The sequence below is a fragment of the Heteronotia binoei genome, chromosome 13, assembly GCF_032191835.1.
Source record: "Heteronotia binoei isolate CCM8104 ecotype False Entrance Well chromosome 13, APGP_CSIRO_Hbin_v1, whole genome shotgun sequence".
NCBI lineage: Eukaryota > Metazoa > Chordata > Lepidosauria > Squamata > Gekkonidae > Heteronotia > Heteronotia binoei.
Window position 1 is genome coordinate 4,231,312 of NC_083235.1, and position 19,830 is coordinate 4,251,141.

The window sequence follows — 19,830 nt, forward strand, 5'->3', positions numbered from 1 at the left end:
TTCCCCACTCCTCCACTTGCACCTGCTGGAATGGCCTTGGGTCAGCCAGAGCTCTGGCAGAAGTTGTCCTTGAAAGGGCAGCTGCTGGGAGAGCCCTCTCCAGCCCCACCCACCTCACAGGGTGTCTGTTGTGGGGGAGGAAGGTAAAGGAGATTGTGAGCCGCTCTGAGACTCTTCGGAGTGGAGGGCGGGATATAAATCCAATATCTTCTTCTTCTTCTTCTTCTCGGGTCAGCCATAGCTTTCACAGGAGTTGTCCTTGAAAGGGCAGTTTCTGCCAGCACTCTCTCAGCCCCACCCACCTCACAGGGTGTCTGTTGTGGGGGGGGGGAGAAGGTCAAGGAGATTGTGAGCCGCTCTGCGATTATAGGGTGGGATATAAATCCAATATCTTCTTCTAACGCCAGCCAGTAGTCTCTTCACTAGAAAACCCTGAGCCACTGAGCCACTTGTGGGAAGGGCGGGATATAAATTCTAAATAAATAAATAAATAAAATAAAACCCCCACCCGGATCCCAAGAACCAGCCAAGAGACGGTGGGGATCAAATTTAATGTTTATTGCAGGTAACAGAAAGCCTGCTTGTGATAAACTAAAAGGGGGGGGGGCTCGTACAAGGGAGAGGGAGCAATGGCATCTAAGCTTCAGGGTGGGGGGGAAAGAGATGGCTTTTCCAGCGAGAGCACAGCAGAGGCTCCAGCAGAGAGATGCTCTGTTCGGTCTCCGGCACAGACTCGTTGCCCTAGAGGGGTCCGTGCTGGAGTGTTCCAACGTAGCACTGAGGGAGGGCAGGCCCCAGAGAAGACACTCCTCCCCCCACCACACCGCTTACAGTCTTGCTAAGTACCCACGAACCTGCTGCTGCAGAGAAGGGCTCCTCACCCGCACGGCGGAAACAGCCGCTCTCCCAGACTAGCCCGCTGGCAGCGGAAGGCCTTTCGGAAACGCCCGGGTCGGCCTCATGATTCCCACCCCGCGGACGGAGACGACGAAGCCAGGGCTGCGGTTCCGCCCAACAAAACAGAGGCCCTCTCCGGGCCGTCTGGCCGAGGGAGGGGGGGGGGATTAAAAAGAAAAGAAAAACAAACAACTTTCCAACATGGAGGTAGTTGAATCCGACGTGGTTATGGCAGGGAACGAACTACCGAAGCTTCACAAGACGATCCACGTGTAGCGCTCGTTGTCGGCGAGGAATTTCAAGGAGCAGCCTGCAGGGGAAGGAGGGAGCGGCCAGTCAGTCAGATCCTGCGGCCTGAGGGTGCCCCCGCCCCGGAGAGAAACCCCTCCCTCCCACTGCATCGCAGGCCTCTCAAGAAACCACCCGTGCCAAACCTTTAATGGCATAACAGCTGCAACTAAAAAAATGCACAGAATATAAAAACTGAAACCCTGGAGATAAAATCAAAACGAAACCGAGCTTACAGATGAATTCAAACATAGTCAGATTTAAATTTAAGGATGTCAGCCAAAAGTTTTGCCACAGCCTCACTAACCTCCCCCTCAGAATCGTTCAATAAATAACCACAGGGTGGCAGAATAGACCAATCTGGGGAGAAAGAAAGCTTGCAACATAAACCTTTACGGAGATAATGATAAAAGGAGCAATCGAGCGATATATGCTGAATCGAGTCGGGAATATTCGCTCTGCAGGAACAGAGTCGGTCGCCTAAAGGGACTCAATGATATCTCCCTTGTAGAACTTTGGAGGGCAACGCGTTTAGTCTAGCCAACATAAATGCCCTGCGATGACTTGGAACGGTTAAGTCTGAGAGATAATGGGGCATTTTGCCGCAGAAAGCATAAAGACCGAAGGAAGCTAGGGAGCAAATATAAGGGTCTCTCGGATGTAGTTGCATTTTAGCGGGCAATCATGACTTGAAGCCGGAAGGCGGATGCCGGGAACTTTTGCACTGTGATGTCAGTTCAAACCCCTTCCCCCAAGTCCAAATATAAATGGACCTGGGAGACAAGCAGAGCAGAACTCAGCCAACAAGGAGAAAGCTTCCTCTGTCCCAGAAGCGAGACAGCCCTGACCCCCCTCTTAGCAGCAGCACTGGGCAGGGAAATATACAGAGCACAGGGGGGGAAAAAAACCAGTTCAAGCTACTTAGAAGACGACATTGGATTTATATCCTGCCTTATACCCTGAATCTCAGAGTGGTAACAGTCTCCTTTACCTCTATCCCCCACCCACCCCGCCACAACAGACACCCTGTGAGGTGGGTGGGGCCGAGAAAACTCTCCCAGAAGCTGCCCTTTCAAGGACAACTACAAGAGCTCTAGCTGACCCAAGGCCATTCCAGCAGCTGCAAGTGGAGGAGTGGGGAATCAAACCCGGTTCTCCCAGATAAGAGAGCTCTGGCTGACCCAAGGCCATTCCAGCAGGTGCAAGTGGAGGAGTGGGGAATCAAACCCGGTTCTCCCAGATAAGAGAGCTTTGGCTGACCCAAGGCCATTCCAGCAGCTGCAAGTGGAGGAGTGGGGAATCAAACCCGGTTCTCCCAGATAAGAGAGCTCTGGCTGACCCAAGGCCATTCCAGCAGCTGCAAGTGGAGGAGTGGGGAATCAAACCCGGTTCTCCCAGATAAGAGAAGTATGGCTGACCCAAGGCCATTCCAGCAGCTGCAAGTGGAGGAGAGGGGAAATCAAACGCTGTTCTCCCAGATAACAGTCCGCACACTTAACCACGACACGAAGACCTTTCCTCTCGACAAGGGATGTAAAGAGCAAGACGAGACAAGGCCTTGCAGAAATAGACAATCCTTATTCCAGGTCTCTTGGGTATTTCTGTAAGGATTTACAGGGTGTTGGACAGCATCGACTGGCCATGCAAAGGTACCTTTGGGGGAGGTCCCATTAAACTGAGCGCAGGAGAGCTGGCAGGTTACCTTTATGAAGGGCCTCATTGGTCATCCTGTTGACATAGCGACCGCTGCTCTCTGGCACCAGCCACTTCATCACCATGTCCACGCAACTCTTCCGGTAAGAGCTCCACACGCTTCCGCTGAGGAAGAGATGGGAGAGGCGTCAGCAAGCAAGGCCCACCGGCCAAGGTCTCCATGGGCCCCTTGATTCATCAGAACATAAGAGAAGCCATGTTGGATCAGGCCAGTGGCCCCTCCAGTCCAGCACTCTGTGTCACATAAGAGAAGCCATGTTGGGTCAGGCCAATGGCCCCTCCAGTCCAACACTCTGTGTCACATAAGAACCTCAGAGAAGCCATGTTGGATCAGGCCAGTGGCCCCTCCAGTCCAACACTCTGTGTCACATAAGAACCTCAGAGAAGCCCTGTTGGATCAGGCCAGTGGCCCCTCCAGTCCAACACTCTGTGTCACAGAAGAACATAAGAGAAGCCATGTTGGATCAGGCCAGTGGCCCCTCCAGTCCAACACTCTGTGTCACAGAAGAACATAAGAGAAGCCATGTTGGATCAGGCCAGTGGCCCCTCCAGTCCAACCCTCTGTGTCACATAAGAACATAAGAGAAGCCATGTTAGATCAGGCAAATGGCCCCTCCAGTCCAACACTCTGTGTCACAGAACATAAGAGAAGCCCTGTTGGATCAGGCCAGGGGCCCATCCAGCACTCTGTGTCACACAGTGGCCAAATATATATACACTGTGGCTAAAAGCCACTCATGGACCTCTGCTCCATATTTTTATCCAATCCCCTCTTGAAGCTGGCTATGCTTGTAGCCGCCACCACCTCCTGTGGCAGTGAATTCCACGTTAATCGCCCTTTTATGCATTCTAACCTGGCTGCTCAGCCTAAAGCCTTTACAGTGCAGAAGTCCTGCCGGCCTCCTCTTTCTGCTAAGCTTAGGGGAACCTGGCTTGCCCAGATATGTCATCTCTGAGAACGGTGTCAAAAGCAGAAATGACTCAACGGCAGCTCTAGGCTGGTTCCCCCAACAGCTTGCAGGGCCTCCTCACTCAGCCCCGGGACGAAACAAAAGAGCAATCTGGCTGGCCAAAAGACTTCTCCAAAGAAAGCAGGACAACCACAACAAAGAGGGGAATAAAGGGAAGAAGAGGAACTGCAGAGTTGGAGAACTTCCTTGGGTCTGTCTGGAGCAGGGGTGGCCAAATTCACTTAATGTAAGAGCCACAGAGAGTTTGAGAGCCACAAGACATGAATGCCAGAAGTTTGAGAAGAGGGAGGGAGGGAGGAAGGAAGGAAGAAGGGAGGGAGGGAGGAAGAAGGGAGGAAGGGAGGGAAAGAGGAAAGGAGGGAGGGAGGAAGGAAGGAGGGAGGGAGGAAGAAGAGAGAGGGAGGAAGAAGGGAGGGAAAGAGGAAAGGAGGGAGGGAGGAAGAAGGAAGGAAGGAAGAAGGGAGGAAGGAAGGAGGGAGGGAGGAAAGGAAGAAGGGAGGGAGGAAGGAAGAAGGGAGATGGGGAGGCAGGAGGGAGGTGGAAAGAAAGCAACTTTAACTTTACATGCATTCTCCAAGCCACTGGCTAGCTTGGCTCGGAGAATGAAGTGAGAGAGAAATGCCTTTTCCAAGCCAGCTGGTGGGACAGTGGGGGCTTTGAGAGCCACACAACATGCATGAAAGAGCCACATGTGGCTCCCGAGCCACCGTTTGGCCACCCCTGACCTGGAGTTTGCCTGGCTGAAGCACTCAGAGCGCAAGCTTAGTGCGTGTGACGAAGATATGTCCATCTCACCCATCGTCTGCTGAGAAAAAGGCTGTGTTGCCTAGTCGTCTCCTACCTGGTCTGCCCTTTGACTTCGGTGAGGTCCCCCACGCTGACCGTGACAAAGACGCCTGTATTCAGGTCCCATGAGACTTTGAGGCTGGTGTGATAGGTCTTGGGCCTGCAAAGGGGGTGTTTGGATACAGGGAGGGAAAAAAATTTAGATGCAAAACTCGGTAAATTCCTGAAGACAAAAAGTAAGTAACACTGAAGAAGACGACATTGGAGTTATATTCCGCCCTCCACTCAGAGTGGCTCACAATCTCCTTTATCTTCCTCCTCCACCACAAACACCCTGTGAGGTGGGTGGGGCTGAGAGGAATCTCACAACAGCTGCCCTTTCAAGGACAACTCCTGCAAGAGCTATGACTAACCCAAGGCCATTCCAGCAGGTGCAGGTGGAGGAGTGGGGAATCAAACCCGGTTCTCCCAGATAAGAGAGCTGTGGCTAACCCAAGGCCATTCCAGCAGCTGCAAGTGGAGGAGTGGGGAATCAAACCCGGTTCTCCCAGATAAGAGTCACTTAAATCACTGCACAAGCATGTGATGTTCTGGCAACCCCGCCCCCTCCCAGCAGATGTCCCCCAAGATAGCTTCAGAGCTTCAGTTCTCCTTCGGCAACAGCAGCTTCATCTAGTGGCAAATAGCCTTGGTGTTCAACCCTAAAGCTTCGCTTCAAAGCGCCTGTCTATGGAGAGCCGACTCTTAATGCAGGGTTTCTGTGCAGAGGCAGGCAAAGGCAAACCAACTCCGTCCGTCTCTCGCCTCAATCCGGATGGCCTGGCCCAACCCGATCTTATCGTGAATCCAAAAAAAATAGCATTTCAACGATTGATGCGGTCTGGGGTGGGGTGGGGTGGGGTGGGGGGTAGGGTGGCCAATCCCCAGGTGGGGGGAGGGGACCCCCCGGTTTGGAGGCCCTCCCCCCACTTCAGGGTCGTCAGGAAGTAGAGAGGGGTGCAGAATATCCGCTGGGCCCTCCATTATTCTCTAGAGTGACACATTCCCATAAGGTGTAGTGGAGAACTGATCTACAGATATCTGGGGCACCTACTTTGCAGCACGGCATCCAGGGCCTCTCCTCAAAACACCCTCCAAGCTTCGAAAGGATTGGACCAGGGGGCCCAATTCCATGAGCCCCAAAAGAAGGTTCCCCTCATTATTTCCAATGGAGGGAAGGCATTTAAAAGGTGTGCGGTCCCTTGAAATGTGATGGCCGGAACTCCCTCTGGAGTTCAATGATGCTTGCAACATCCTGGCTCCGCCCCCCCCCCAAGTCTCCTGGCTCCACCCCCAAAGTCCCCAGATCCTTCTTGAACTGGAGCTGGCCACCCTAGGAGGAGGGGGAGGAGAGCACACCAGCAGGACGGACTCACCTCAGCTGTCCCTCTTCATCTGGGGAGGGAAAGGCCAGGAGTAGAAGCCCGATGTTGATGATCACTTGGTTGGTCTCCGGACACACCTGGAGAGAGGAATTCAACAACCGGCAAATCAAGCAGCTCGGGACTCAAACCACGTGCGGGGACATCTGGGCCGGCATGAGCAGAACCACCGGCCCGACGCTCTCCTGAAAAGACGGCACTGAGGCTGCCAAGGCATCCGTTCTTCCCAGCCAGCTATGGGTTTTATGCTAATAATGCTTTAGCTAGTTGGGGGTGGAGTGAGTGAACACACTGGGGGGGGGGGGGTCTGCTAATCTTCCAGAGCCTGCAGGCACCTTCGGAATCTTGAGAGGAGATAAGGAGCCCCCACCCTGCACGAGTACAGCGGAAGCTGGAGCCACAAGGGAGAAAAGCCCAAAGAGGCAACAGGAAACATTCACTGGCTACAGAAATCCTGGTGCTTAACAAGCAGTGTTCCCTCTAAGCTGAGTGAGCGTGAGCTAGCTCACAGTTTTCTAGCCTCCGGCTCACACGTTTTGGTCTCCGCTCAGGAAAAAATGACCCCAGAGCAAGCGAATTCATGCAGCAGCTCACGACTTTAAGGCCAGGAGCTCACCAAGTAGAATTCTTGCTCACAAGACTCTGCGGCTTAGAAGGGAGTATTGCTTACAAGCCCTCCTGATCCTCCAGAGGCTGGCTGCCCGCTGCAACAGCCGTGGGAAACCCTTGCATTGGAATAAAAAAAGTGAAGGGTAGTCAGTCCCCTGTGCCCTTGCCTTCCCCAGACATCTACACTGGCCCCCAGCAAGCTGGGGACTCATTTTACCCACCTCAGAAGGAGGGAAGGCTGAGTCAACAGACAATAAATACCCTTAAAAAGGAAAGGTCCCCTGTGCAAGCACCAGTTGTTTCCAACTCTGGGCTGATGTTGCTTTCACAACGTTTTCACGGCAGACTTTTGACGGGGTGGTTTGCCCTTGCCTTTCCCAGGCATCTACCCTTTCCCCCCAGCAAGCCTCATTTGACCGACCTCGGAAGGATGGAAGGCTGAGCCAACCTCAAGCCGGCTACCTGAACTCAACAAAAAATGCAAGCTAGTGACCAATTTACTAAGAAATATATAGAAACCAGTCCAAATGCCCAAAACGTGTACATTCAAGTCCCAATTAAGTACTTGTTTCTTTCCAGTCTTCTTGCGCAAAAAGCCTTATACTGAGCTGTGGCCGATGTGAAATTGCTGCCGGAGACGCTCCGTGTCCCCCTTTTTTAAAAATTATGTAAATAATCTATATAATTGAATCAATATTGGTTCCAGGTCTGATGAAGACTGGAAAGAAACAAGTACTTAATCGATTGGCTCGTCACCACACTACTTTGGGACTTGAATGTACACGTTTTGGACATCTGGACTGGCTTCTATATATTTCTTAGTAAACTGCTCACTAGCTTGCATTTTCTGTTGTGTTATCCATTATAGTGACCTCTCTCGGATTGTATTCTATTCTGGCCACCTGAACCCAGCTTCCGCCGCGATCGAACTCAGGTCGTGAGCAGAGCTTGGACTGTAGTACTGCAGCTTTACCCCTCTGCGCCACGGGACTCCTTTTCATTTCACTTGACTACAGACCGCTAATAACAAGCTTGTCGGGCCCCAAGGGAAGTACTTGCGGGTATCCCAGTGCCTGTGGGGACCGTGCTGCGGAACCCCGGAATAGACTACCCTGAGGAATGCTGCTGAGGGACCATTCTCAAAGGATCCAGCCATTCCTGTCTCCCTCACCCCACCCCCAAGCACCTGGGCCCGCAACAGCCCAGACTCACCGGCTCACAAGCGTGGAAGCCCTCCCTTTGAGAGTGGAAGGAAGTCTTTAGGGCTATCTACAGAGCCACAGAGGAATTCGCCCCTTCCCAGGAAATGAGCGGTAAAGTCCAGGAGCAGACTTTGCATTCCAAATCTGGCAGAAAAGATGCCAGGGGGCCAAACCAAAAGGAATCTAATCAGCCTGTTGCGGAGGACAGGAAACGGTCTCCCCCTCTCCATGGCTAACTTCGACAACAAAGAGATCCCAGGAGGTAGCCGTGTTGGTCTGAAGCAACGGAACAAAGCTCTTAAGAGCATACGAAAGCTGACATTCTGAATGAAACTAGTTGGTCTTCAAGGTGCACTTGTCTACTGCTTTGTTCAGCAACCAATATGCTCCCGCCTAGGATGCAGGAGGCCTCAATGCGGGGATTATCAGGCTGCAAAACCCAGCTGGTGCAAGAGGGACGCAGAGTGTTACAACCCCTCAAGTTCCGCTTTCATGGCTGGACCCAACAGTCACTAAGGACCCAACAGTCACATGATAGAGGTTTACAAGATAATGCATGGGATGGAGAAAGTAGAGAAAGAAGTACTTTTCTCCCTTTCTCACAATACGAGAACTCGTGGGCATTCCATGAAATTGCTGAGCAGACAGGTTAAAACGGATAAAAGGAAGTCCTTCTTCACCCAAAGGGTGATTAACATGTGGAATTCACTGCCACAGGAGGTGGTGGCGGCCACAAGCATGGCCACCTTCAAGAGGGGGTTAGATAAAAATATGGAGCAGAGGTCCATCAGTGGCTATTAGCCACAGTGTGTATGTGTGTGTGTGTATATATATATATATATATATTTGGCCGCTGTGTGACACAGAATGTTGGACTGGATGGGCCATTGGCCTGATCTAACATGGCTTCTCTTATGTTCTTAAGGGTCCCCCCCCCCCACCATGTGAATGGTTTTAAGCCCCATTTTAAGCCTAAACCAGAAGAATATTAAAGGAAAAGCAGCTTCCAGAATGGGTATCTGAGAAACAATTAGCAAGGGGGGGGGGGGTAAGGCACTAAAAAACTGGGGGTTTGGAAAGACACAAGCTAGAATATCAAGGCAAGTGACATATTCGTCAAAGGAAGATTTCGGCTGCGGTATGCCACGCTTGGAAGGATATTATGAAACCTTGCAAATAAAAATGTTGATGGAATTGGACGGTAAAAGTAAGGATAAATGGGTCTGATGGGAAGACAGTATAACTAGAGGAGCAATATTGTGGAATATTTACACAAAGGTTAAAAAAGGAGATTGAGAATACAACAGGCCCAAGACAGACAGCATTAAAAATACCGGGGGGGGGGGGGGGGAGGGCGGGGAAGCAGGTTCAGTGGGTGCCTCCACTTTCAAAGTGGGTCCCCCTTGAATCACTAAATGAGGAATTTAAAGATTTTGAGGCAACGTTTTGGAAGGGGCTAAAGGGAAAGGTAGGTATAAAGCTCAGGGGAGTTTAATTCCAATGCAATATGCACGTTATATATGTTGTGCTATGTATTGTTTGAGTTATATGGAAGCAGGTCAACTACTTCAATAAAACAATCAATTCACACAAGGCTCCTACACACTTCCAGCTTTTATCTTGCTCAGAAAACCTTAAACTGCCAGGCCAACGCAAGAGGCTCTTGGTTAAAGAGGCTTCTTAAGCGGACGCCCGCCAGGAATTTCCTGGCGGCTGTCCTTCCCCAAATCTAAGGCAAGCTGCTGACGATTTATTACTTGGGAGGGAGCAGAGAACACCCCCCCTCCCCAGAAAAGGAGCGCCAGCCCTCTGCACAGGTGCCCGGGACGTGCCTACCTCCAAGATGACGATGTCGTAGTCGCTGAAGGAGCAGAACTGCTTGGACCACGAGGCGTCGTTCCGGATGACCTCGTTAATGACGTACTCGAAATCCAGCGTGAGCTGCTCCACTGTTAAATACTGGCCCTGGAAAGAGAAACAAAAGATGTGGCTTCCATCCAAGGCAGGCGTCTGGGCCTCCAGACCCTCCCAAGAGCCTCATCTTCGGGAAAAGATTTATGGCAGGCCTGGAACAGCAGGCTCTTACTTTCTAACCACCGGCTCTAGGGAGCTGCCAATAATTCTTTCTCTGGCTCTCTTCTTCCCAATTCCAGTTCTTCCCCCCCCCCCGCCCCCTCCCAGGGCCTGCGATGTTCTGACTGCGATGGGATTGTCACAATCCTAAAAAAAAGTCATGTTACAAGCACCACACTAAACATAAAGCCAGCAACGGGGCCCGGGGATCAGACATCTCCATGTCCCAGCCTGATTTGCAACATGACCGGAGCCGTCTGCATTTCTTAGCGACTCATTTATTATGTCATTTACTGCCCTCGTGCATCACTGCGGGAGCAGCCTGAAGACGACACACTGTCAATCAAAGAAGATAAATGGAAGAACCGTCTCGGAAAAAGGGGAGACAAAAACACTGATGTGAAAGCAGTGGGAAGGGCATGAAACAAAAGGGGGGGGAGCTGCACAAGACATCACAGGATGGGGCGGCCAAACTGTGGCTCAGGAGCCACAGGTGACTCTTTCACTCATATTGTGTGTCTCTCCAAGCCTCCGCCACCGCACTGGCAACCTCGGAGAAGGCATTTCTCTCTTTCAATCAGTCCTCCGAGCCAAGCCAACCAGCGGCTTGGAGAATGCATTTAAAGTTAAAAGTTGCTTTATATTTCTACCTCTCCCTCCTTCTTTCCTTCCTTCCTTGAGGCTCTCAAACGTCTGACTTTCATGTCTCGTGGCTCTCAGACATCTGGTATTTATTCTATGTCACTCTTACATTAAGCAAGTCTGGCCACCCCTGCCATAGGATGAACAGTGACCGTTAAATTAACTCTACTCGTTTCGACCAAGACAGCAGATGGATAAATACTTTATTTATTTACATTTGTATCCCGCCCTTCCCACGTGGGCTCAGGGTGGGGTCACATCAATACAACGGATTACATAATTTCTAAAACGACTAACTAAACATAAAACCAAAAAACCCAATTAACCATTTAAAATTCAGATGGTGACCATTTCAAAACCGAAGAACGTAACAGCATAGGAGAAGCCATGTTGGATCAGGCCAATGGCCCATCCAGTCCAACACTCTGTGTCACATAAGAACATAAGAGAAGCCATGTTGGATCAGGCCAATGGCCCATCCAGTCCAACACTCTGTGTCACATAAGAGAAGCCATGTTGGATCAGGCCAGTGGCCCATCCAGTCCAACACTCTGTGTCACAGAAGAACATAAGAGAATACATGTTGGATCAGGCCAGTGGCCCATCCAGTCCAACACTCTGTGTCACGTAAGAACATAAGAGAAGCCATGTTGGATCAGGCCAATGGCCCATCCAGTCCAACACTCTGTGTCACAGAAGAACATAAGAGAAGCCATGTTGAATCAGGCCAATGGCCCATCCAGTCCAACACTCTGGGTCACACAGTGGCCAAAAACCCCCAGGTGCCATCAGGACATAAGAACATAAGAGAAGCCATGTTCGATCACGCCAATGGCCCATCCAGTCCAACACTCTGGGCGTTTTCGCACTTACCTTAAGCCGGAGCGACATCCCTCTTCACCGCGCAGCGTCTGCACAGTTTTCGCACTAATTGCTCCCGAGCACCTGGAAGAGCCGGAAAGTCCCGCGGCTTTTGCGGCGCAAATGTAAACCGGTTTTTGGCAGTTTACATTTCCACCGCAAAAGCCGCGGGACTTTCCGGCTCTTCCAGGTGCTCCAGAGCAATTAGTGCAAAAAACGTGCAGACGCTGCGCGGTGAAGAGGGACGTCGCTCGGGCTTAAGGTAAGTGCGAAAACGCCCTCTGTGTCACACAGTGGCCAAAAAGGGGACTACCTTTACCTTAAGAGCCCCGTGGCGCAGAGTGTTAAAGCTGCAGTACTGCAGTCCTAAGCTCTGCTCACAACCTGAGTTTGAACCTCAGCAGAAGCTGGGTTCAGGTAGCCAGCTCAAGGTTGACTCGGCCTTCCATCCTTCCGAGGTGGGTAAAATGAGTACCCAGTTTGCTGGGGGGAAAGTGTAGATGACTGGGGAAGGCAGTGGCAAACTACCCTGTAAAAAGTCTGCCGTGAAAACGTGAAAGCAACGTCACCCCAGAGTCGGAAATGACTGGTGCTTGCGCAGGGGACTACCTTGACCTTTTTAATTGTTTAACCATTTTATTGTTTATCTATTGATGTATTGTTGGTTTTTAACTGTTTGATATGTTAGAACCCACCCTGAGCCCTTATGGGAAAGGGCAGAATACAAATCCACAGAAATGAAATGGATAGGATAGATGGATAGGATAGATAGATAGATAGATAGATAGATAGATAGATAGATAGATAGATAGATAGATAGATAGATAGATAGATAGATAGATAGATAGATAGATAGATAGATAGATAGATAGATAGATAGATAGACAGACAGACAGACGGACGGACGGACGGACGGACGGACGGACGGACAGGAGATAGGTAGGTGATGAAAGAAAGAAAGAAAGAAAGAAAGAAAGAAAGAAAGAAAGAAAGAAAGAAAGAAAGAAAGAAAGAAAGAAAGAAAGAGGGGGAGGGAGAGGGGGAGGAAGGAAGGAAGGAAGGAAGGAAGGAAGGAAGGAAGGAAGGAAGGAAGGAAGGAAGGAAGGAAGGAAGGAGATGAAGAAAGAAAGAAAGAAAGAAAGAAAGAAAGAAAGAAAGAAAGAAAGAAAGAAAGAAGAGGATGGATGGATGGATGGATGGATGGATGGAGGATGGATGGATGGAGGATGGATAGATGGATGGATGGAGGATGGATAGATGGATTGATGGAGGAGGAAGGGAGGGAGGGAGGGAGGGATGGATGATGATGGATGGATGGATGATGGAGAGATGATAGAAGAAAGAAAGAAAGAAAGAAAGAAAGAAAGAAAGAAAGAAAGAAAGAAAGAAAGAAAGAAAGAAAGAAAGAAAGAAAGAAAGAAAGAAAGAAAGAAAGATGACCGACAGACAACAGAGAGACAGATAGATCTACCAGAGTGGAGTGAAGGCTGAGGACTTGAAAACAGGGCCCAACAAGACATGTAGTGTTTTGTTATAAAGGGCTTTGGTACTTTTATGCAGGGGGCCCCAAAATCACATGCAATTGCAAGCAATGCTGCAGAGGGCAACAAAGGTGCCTTGTGACTGCTGTGGAAGAGAATTAAATAGCAGTGGAACAGATGATTGGACAACCACATCCAGTGCACTCAAGCAAGTGTGTCACCAGGTGGTCACTTCCTTCCTTACATTTAAACTATGTAAGGAAGAAGGTATCTGCTCCATTTTCTTTAATTTTTTACTAGTATCCCAATAAAAAACAATTTCCACTTAGCTCTGAATTTGTTTGACCATTTACACAATACCTTATTTGTCCTACAGATACTCAGTTCAAGAATTTCCATTCAGGAAAAGGCCAACGCCATGCTGGGAATTATTATGAAGGGAATTGAAAACAAATCAGCCAGTATCATAATGCCCCTGTATAAATCAATGGTGCGGTCTCATTTGGAGTACTGTGTGCAGTTCTGGTCACCACACCTCAAAAAGGATATTATAGCACTGGAAAAAGCGCAGAAAGGGGCAACTAGAATGATTAAAAGATTGGAACACTTTCCCTATGAAGGAAGGTAAAAATGCTTGGGGCTCTTTAGCTTGGAGAAACATCGACTGAAGGGTGACATGATAGAGGTTTACAAGATTATGCATGGGATGGAGAAAGTAGAGAAAGAAGTACTTTTCTCCCTTTCTCACAATACAGGAACTCGTGGGCATTCAATGAAATAAAATGGATAAAAGGAAGTCCTTCTCCCAAAGGGTGATTAACGTGTGGAATTCACTGCCACAGGAGGTGGTGGTGGCTACAAGCATAGCTAGCTTCAAGAGGGGATTGGATAAACATATGGAGCAGAGGTCCATCAGTGGCTATTAGCTACAAGGTATAGATGAAACTCTCTGTCTGGAGCAGTCATGCTCTGTATTCTGGGTGCTTGGGAGGGGCAACAGTGTGATGGCTTCTAGTGTCCTGGCCCCACTTATTGGTGAACCTCTTGAGGGCGTCTGTTTTTTTGGCCCTGTGTGACACAGAGTGTTGGACTGCATGGGTCACTGGCCTGGTCCAACATGGCTTCTCTTATGTTCTTATGAATGGGGCAGAGATGCTCTGTCTTCTTGGTGCTTGGGAGGGGCAACAGTGGGAGAGCTTCTGGTGTCCTGGCCCCACTGATGGACCTCCTGATGGCACCTGGGTTTTTTTGGCCATTGTGTGACACAGAGTGTTGGACTGGATGGGCCACTGGCCTGGTCCAACATGGCCTCTCTTATGTTCTAATTTACTGGAATCAGGCATGAAAGAAAGGTAGAGCTGGGTATCATCCACATTTTGGGGACACCGCAGCCTCTTTGTAAGATTCTCAGAGTTGTCCTGTGGCTTGACAGTACATTCCTCACACACCAATTCCCAGGTTCAATTCCTGACTTCCCCCATGGAAAGGGGAAGCTGAAGACCTTCACCAGAGACCCTGGAGAGTCGCCGTGAGACCCAGTAGGCAGAAGAGGCTTCAACAGACCAGCGGCACGCTACAGCAGAGCACGGTCTGTTGCAGCCATTTCTGTCTACTGTTCACAAGTTCTAAAATAGGTGTGTGAGCTAGTCAGGCGCCTGGTTAATGCTTAAACGCCCAAACAATGACTTCGTTGATGGTTTAAACACAACGTCGTGTTTCAAGCCCACCTGGGTGACCGTTGATTCTTCCGAGCCTTCCAGCTGCTGAAGAGAGTGCTGCAGAAAGAGGGGGCTATACAGAAAAGTGATATTGTAACAAAAAGGGGGGGAAAACCGTATTAAAGTAACAACTGTTGATACAAGTCTTGGCTTGCTACTCTATATTTTGAAACAAACCATTTATTTTCAATATTACTGACAAAAAAAAAAACCCAAACCCCGCTACACCCTCTCGGCTTGGCTTCATGAACGAAGATTTAAGAAGGGTGCAATAGTCCACGTCTGCTGCAGGCTCGCTGGTGGCTGACAAGACCAATGTGGGACAGGCAGGTCCGGCCACAGCGGCTGCAGGGAAAAGTCTGATTTAGGGTTGGTCCTGTAGCAGTGGCTACACCCTAGATGCCAGATTTTAACAACATTGGCAAAATTACAATAGAGGGCTGATGTTACAGCAACAGCAGCTGCGATGGATTGCCTAGGCCAGGGGTGGCCAACGGTAGCTCTCCAGATGTTTTTTTTTGCCTACAGCTCCCATCAGCCCCAGCCAGCATGTGCTGGCTGGGGCTGATGGGAGTTGTAGGCAAAAAAAAACATCTGGAGAGCTACCGTTGGCCACCCCTGACCTAGGTCACTCTCCATTTCATTCGCCTTCTTCAGGCTGCAGTACACTAGGTGAAGCCTTGAATTCAATAATGGGACACCCGGTGTTTCCTTCAAATTTATATTTAGACACTCTCCAGTGCATGTTTCTTGTGTGCCAAAGAACATGCACTCAGAGCCTAGCACAGGGTCATTTTGAATCTGTCAAAAGGTAACCCCCTAATGGAAGAATGTTGATCTCTGAGGCTTTAGCTGCAATTGTCTACGCAGCAGTTGTAAAAGCTGGAGAGTGTCGAAATATAAATTTGAAGGAAATACTGAGTATTTCCTTCAAATTTACATCTAGTGCGTAGTGGTTTTTTTGTCAATAATACTGATTTTTTTTTTTACTGTTTTACTGCAAAGGAACTTCAAGAACAGAATGGAGAGAGAAATTGCTGAATTACAAATTATTATGAAACTTGGGACAAACGCCTCCCCAGGACTGAACAGGGATATTGGCTTTTTTATCACATTACATATGCTAAACCCACTCTCAGGGAGTATAGCTATACATCCACAGTATTCCAATGTATTTCTCTTTTATAATAGTGTATCAGAATAACGTTTTACATTGACATACTCAAATAAGGGATATTGGCTATTTATCTCATTACATATATTTAACCCATTTTCATTTTATGCATTCTTGTTTTCTAATGGCAGACTAGAATGATGTTGATAATGTATAGATTGATGTTGGTAAGTAGACTGGATGGACTACAACTGTGATATACGTGTCCTTTTGTGACTCACCTAGATTTGCAGAAACACCATTTGGCAGGGAATTCTATTACCTTTTATGGCTATACAGACCAAATGGCCAAGCCACACTGTTTTATGTGACCACGTGATCAGTTAGTTAGCCCTCTTAACCAACAAACGGCTTGTATTTCAGCCCACAATCCCTGATCCCCTCATCTGATGAAGCGTGCTTACAGAGCACACAAAAGCTTACGTTCTGAATAAAAATTGGTCTTAAAGGCGCACTTGACTCCTGCTTTGTTCTATTGATAATAAATTGCTTGTTTCAAAATACAGAGTAGCAAGCCAAGACTTGTATCAGCAGTTGCTGTTTTTATACAGTTTTTTCCCTTTTGTTACAATATCACTGAAGAGAGTTTCAGCTGAGCTGGGCTGCAGTTAAGAGGGGTTTTTTTGTAGCAGGAACTCCTTTGCATATTAGGCCACACCTTTCTGATGTAGCCAGTCCTCCTGGAGCTTAGTCTCTCTCTCTCTCTCGGCTTGGCTTCGCGAACGAAGATTTAAGAAGGGTGCAATAGTTTGGTGCAGGCTCGCTGGTGGCTGACAAGACCAATGTGGGACAGGCAGGTCCGGCCACAGCGGCTGCAGGGAAAAGTCTGATTTAGGGTTGGTCCTGTAGCAGTGCGATTCTTCCTCAATCTCCTTTTGTCCTCAAGACCAGCTATGCGTGTGTTCTCAAACGAAGAGACAGCCTGGTGGATGGTGTGCCTCCATGCTTTGCGATCTGAGGCTAGGTCAGACCACTGGTGATGGTTGATGTGACAGGTGCTAAGGGATTTCTTCAAGGAGTCCTTGTACCTCTTCTTTGGTGCCCCTCTATTTCGATGGCCGGTGGAGAGTTCGCCATACAGGGCAATCTTGGGAAGGCGGCGGTTTTCCATCCTAGAAATATGCCTTAGTAGGAGCTTAGTAGGCCCTGTAAAAAGAGCCCTGTAAGCTCTTGGAGGATTGGCCTAATATGCAAAGGAGGTCCTGCTGCAAAAAAAAGCCCTGGGGCTGCAGGATGAAAAGGAGTGTTTTGCCTAGCTCTCCACCCCCAAATCTCCAGGAGTTTCCCAACCTGGAGCTGGCAAGCATCCCCCTCATTCCCTGACAGTGGGCAGGGGGAGAACCCAGGAGACCAATGAGATCCCTCAGGACGTGAGCTTCTGAGAGTCAAATCTGATGACGGGAGCAAACCACCCAGAGATCTCTTCGGTCTCTAAGGTACTCCAGGACTCAAGCCTAGTTGTTCCAGCTGCTGAAGCAGAACTTACCCAGTAAGATAATATGAAGTTTTTCTCTTTTGCTGTGTTAAGCAGTAAAACAGGGGTGTCAAACACGTGGCCCAGGGGCTGACTCAGGCCCTCGGAGGGCTCCCACCAGGCCCCCAAGTGACTGCCTGTCATCTGCTTCCTTCTCTCTCCCTCTCTCTTGCTTCCTTCCGCATCCCAGCTTGCTTTGCCAGGCTTGCTCAATCGCACAAGAGCTACAGAGCAAAGCCTCTATTATCTCCACTGGCTGAGGCTCCTCCTTTGGGAAGGAGGGGGGGGGAGAGGAATAGTTTGCTTTGCCAGGCTCTCTCAATCGCACAGCAGAGCTACCGAAGCCCAGCCTCTCTTCCTTCTACTGCTGCTTGAAAGGCCCTTGGTGTAATTAATAGACTGATCGAAGCCGCCAAGTAATACAACCATCTTACGGTTAGCAAAAGTATATTACGAGGATTGTGTACAACACATAGCAAACAATACAGTATTGATAAAGGCCAGCAGTGCTGAGGCCTTTTAAAGTAACAGAAACCCCAAGGGGGCAAAAAAAAAAAAAACCGTCCCCAAACGAATAAATATAAGTCCAAACTTGGAAATGATCCAACTGAAATTCACAAGGTGGGTGCTCCTAAAGAACGGAGCTTCAACGCAGCCACTTTCTTAAAAGACGTCTCGCTAGATTTCGATGACGTTTCAATTCCTTCTTCAGTTTTAACGGCTCAATTGTTTAGGAACCCTGTTCTACATTCTCTAATCACAGCATTAAGCTTCTCATTTTCAATGTGAACCCTGGGCTCTTTCATCCTCTTCTCATTTTCAATGTGAACCTTAGGTCTCTTCCTTCTATTGGCTGAGGCTCCTCTCCCCCACCCCAGTCCCCTGGGGAAGGAAGGAAAGAGCCAGCGCTTCCTTTGCCCAGTTCCCTGGATCCCATGGGAGAGATACAAAGAAAGCGCCTTTAAGACCAACAAGTGCTAATGTATTAAGCATGTTCTATTTGAAGCTTTTAAAAAATCTTTGTGTTTGTGTCCTATGCAAGGTTTATATTTCTGCTACCTGGCGTTATATTTTATGACACGGATGGCCCGGCTCGGCAAGGTCTCATTTATGTAAGATCTGGCCCTTGTAACAAATGAACCTGACGCTCCTGCAGTAAAGCATGTTGCTCTGCAGATGTCAAACAAAGTCTCAGCAGTGCCAGACAGGAAGCTGATTCGTTTAAGCCAGGGGTGGCAAAACTGTGGCTCCAGAGTCACATGTGGCTCTTTCACGCATATTGTGTGGCTCTTGAAACCCCACAGCCCCGCCAACCAACTCGGAAAAGGCATTTCTTTCTTGAGATCACTTCTCCATGCCAAGGCAGCTGGTGGCTTGGAGAATGCATTTAACGTTAAAGTTGCTTTCTTTCCATCTCTCCCTCCCCATTTACCTTCCTTCCTTCTTTCCGTCCTTCCAGTGGCTCTCAAACATCTGGTGTTCATGTCTTGCAACTCTCAAACATCTGACATTTATTCTATGTGGTTCTTAAAAGGTTTGGAACACTTTCCCTATGAAGGAAGGTGAAAACGCTTGGGGCTCTTTAGCTTGGAGAAACGTCGACTGCGGGCTGACATGATAGAGGCTGGCAAGATGATGCATGGGATGGAGAAAGTAGAGAAAGAAGTCCTTTTCTCCCTTTCTCACAATACAAGACATTCAATGAAATTGCTGAGCAGTTGGGTTAGAACGGATAAAAGGAAGTCCTTCTTCACCCAAACGGTGATTAACATGTGGAATTCACTGCCATAGGAGGTGGTGGTGGCTACAAGCGTAAACAGCTTTAAGAGGGGATTGGTTAAAAATATGGAGCAGAGGTCCATCAGTGGCTATTAGCCACAGTGTGTGTGTATGTGTATATATATATATATATGTGTGTGTGTGTGTGTGTGTGTATGTATGTGACACAGAGTGTTGGACTGGATGGGCCACTGGCCTGATCCAACAGGGCTTCTCTTATGTTCTTATGTGACACAGAGTGTTGGACTGGATGGGTCACTGGCCTGATCCAACAGGGCTTCTCTTACGTTCTTATGTGACACAGAGTGTTGGACTGGATGGGCCATTGGCCTGATCCAACAGGGCTTCTCTTATGTTCTTATGTGACACAGAGTGTTGGACTGGACGGGCCATTGGCCTGATCCAACAGGGCTTCTCTTATGTTCTTATGTGACACAAAGTGTTGGACTGGATGGGCCACTGGCCTGATCCAACAGGGCTTCTCTTATGTTCTTATGTGACACAGAGTGTTGGACTGGATGGGTCACTGGCCTGATCCAACAGGGCTTCTCTTACGTTCTTATGTGACAGAGGGTTGGACTGGACGGGCCATTGGCCTGATCCAACAGGGCTTCTCTTATGTTCTTATGTGTCACAGAGGGTTGGACTGGATGGGCCACTGGCCTGATCCAACAGGGCTTCTCTTATGTTCTTATGTGACACAGAGTGTTGGACTGGATGGGCCACTGGCCTGATCCAACA

The 19,830-nt window shown here is 49.0% G+C and overlaps 1 protein-coding gene across 1 annotated transcript in view; it reads right to left on the minus strand.

Moving 5' to 3' along the window:
• Positions 1–543: 543 nt before the first annotated feature.
• DCAF15 (DDB1 and CUL4 associated factor 15) overlaps positions 544–19,830 on the minus strand; it is a 62,300-nt gene continuing 43,013 nt past the window's right edge. Inside the window, exons 9-13 of the mRNA XM_060252809.1 lie at positions 9,724–9,852; positions 6,071–6,156; positions 4,711–4,815; positions 2,888–3,003; positions 544–1,207 (exon numbers count right to left, since the gene is read on the minus strand). Of these exons, the coding sequence (XP_060108792.1) occupies positions 1,152–1,207; positions 2,888–3,003; positions 4,711–4,815; positions 6,071–6,156; positions 9,724–9,852 (492 nt within the window). The 3' untranslated portion in view covers positions 544–1,151. The remainder of the gene's footprint in view (positions 1,208–2,887; positions 3,004–4,710; positions 4,816–6,070; positions 6,157–9,723; positions 9,853–19,830) is intronic.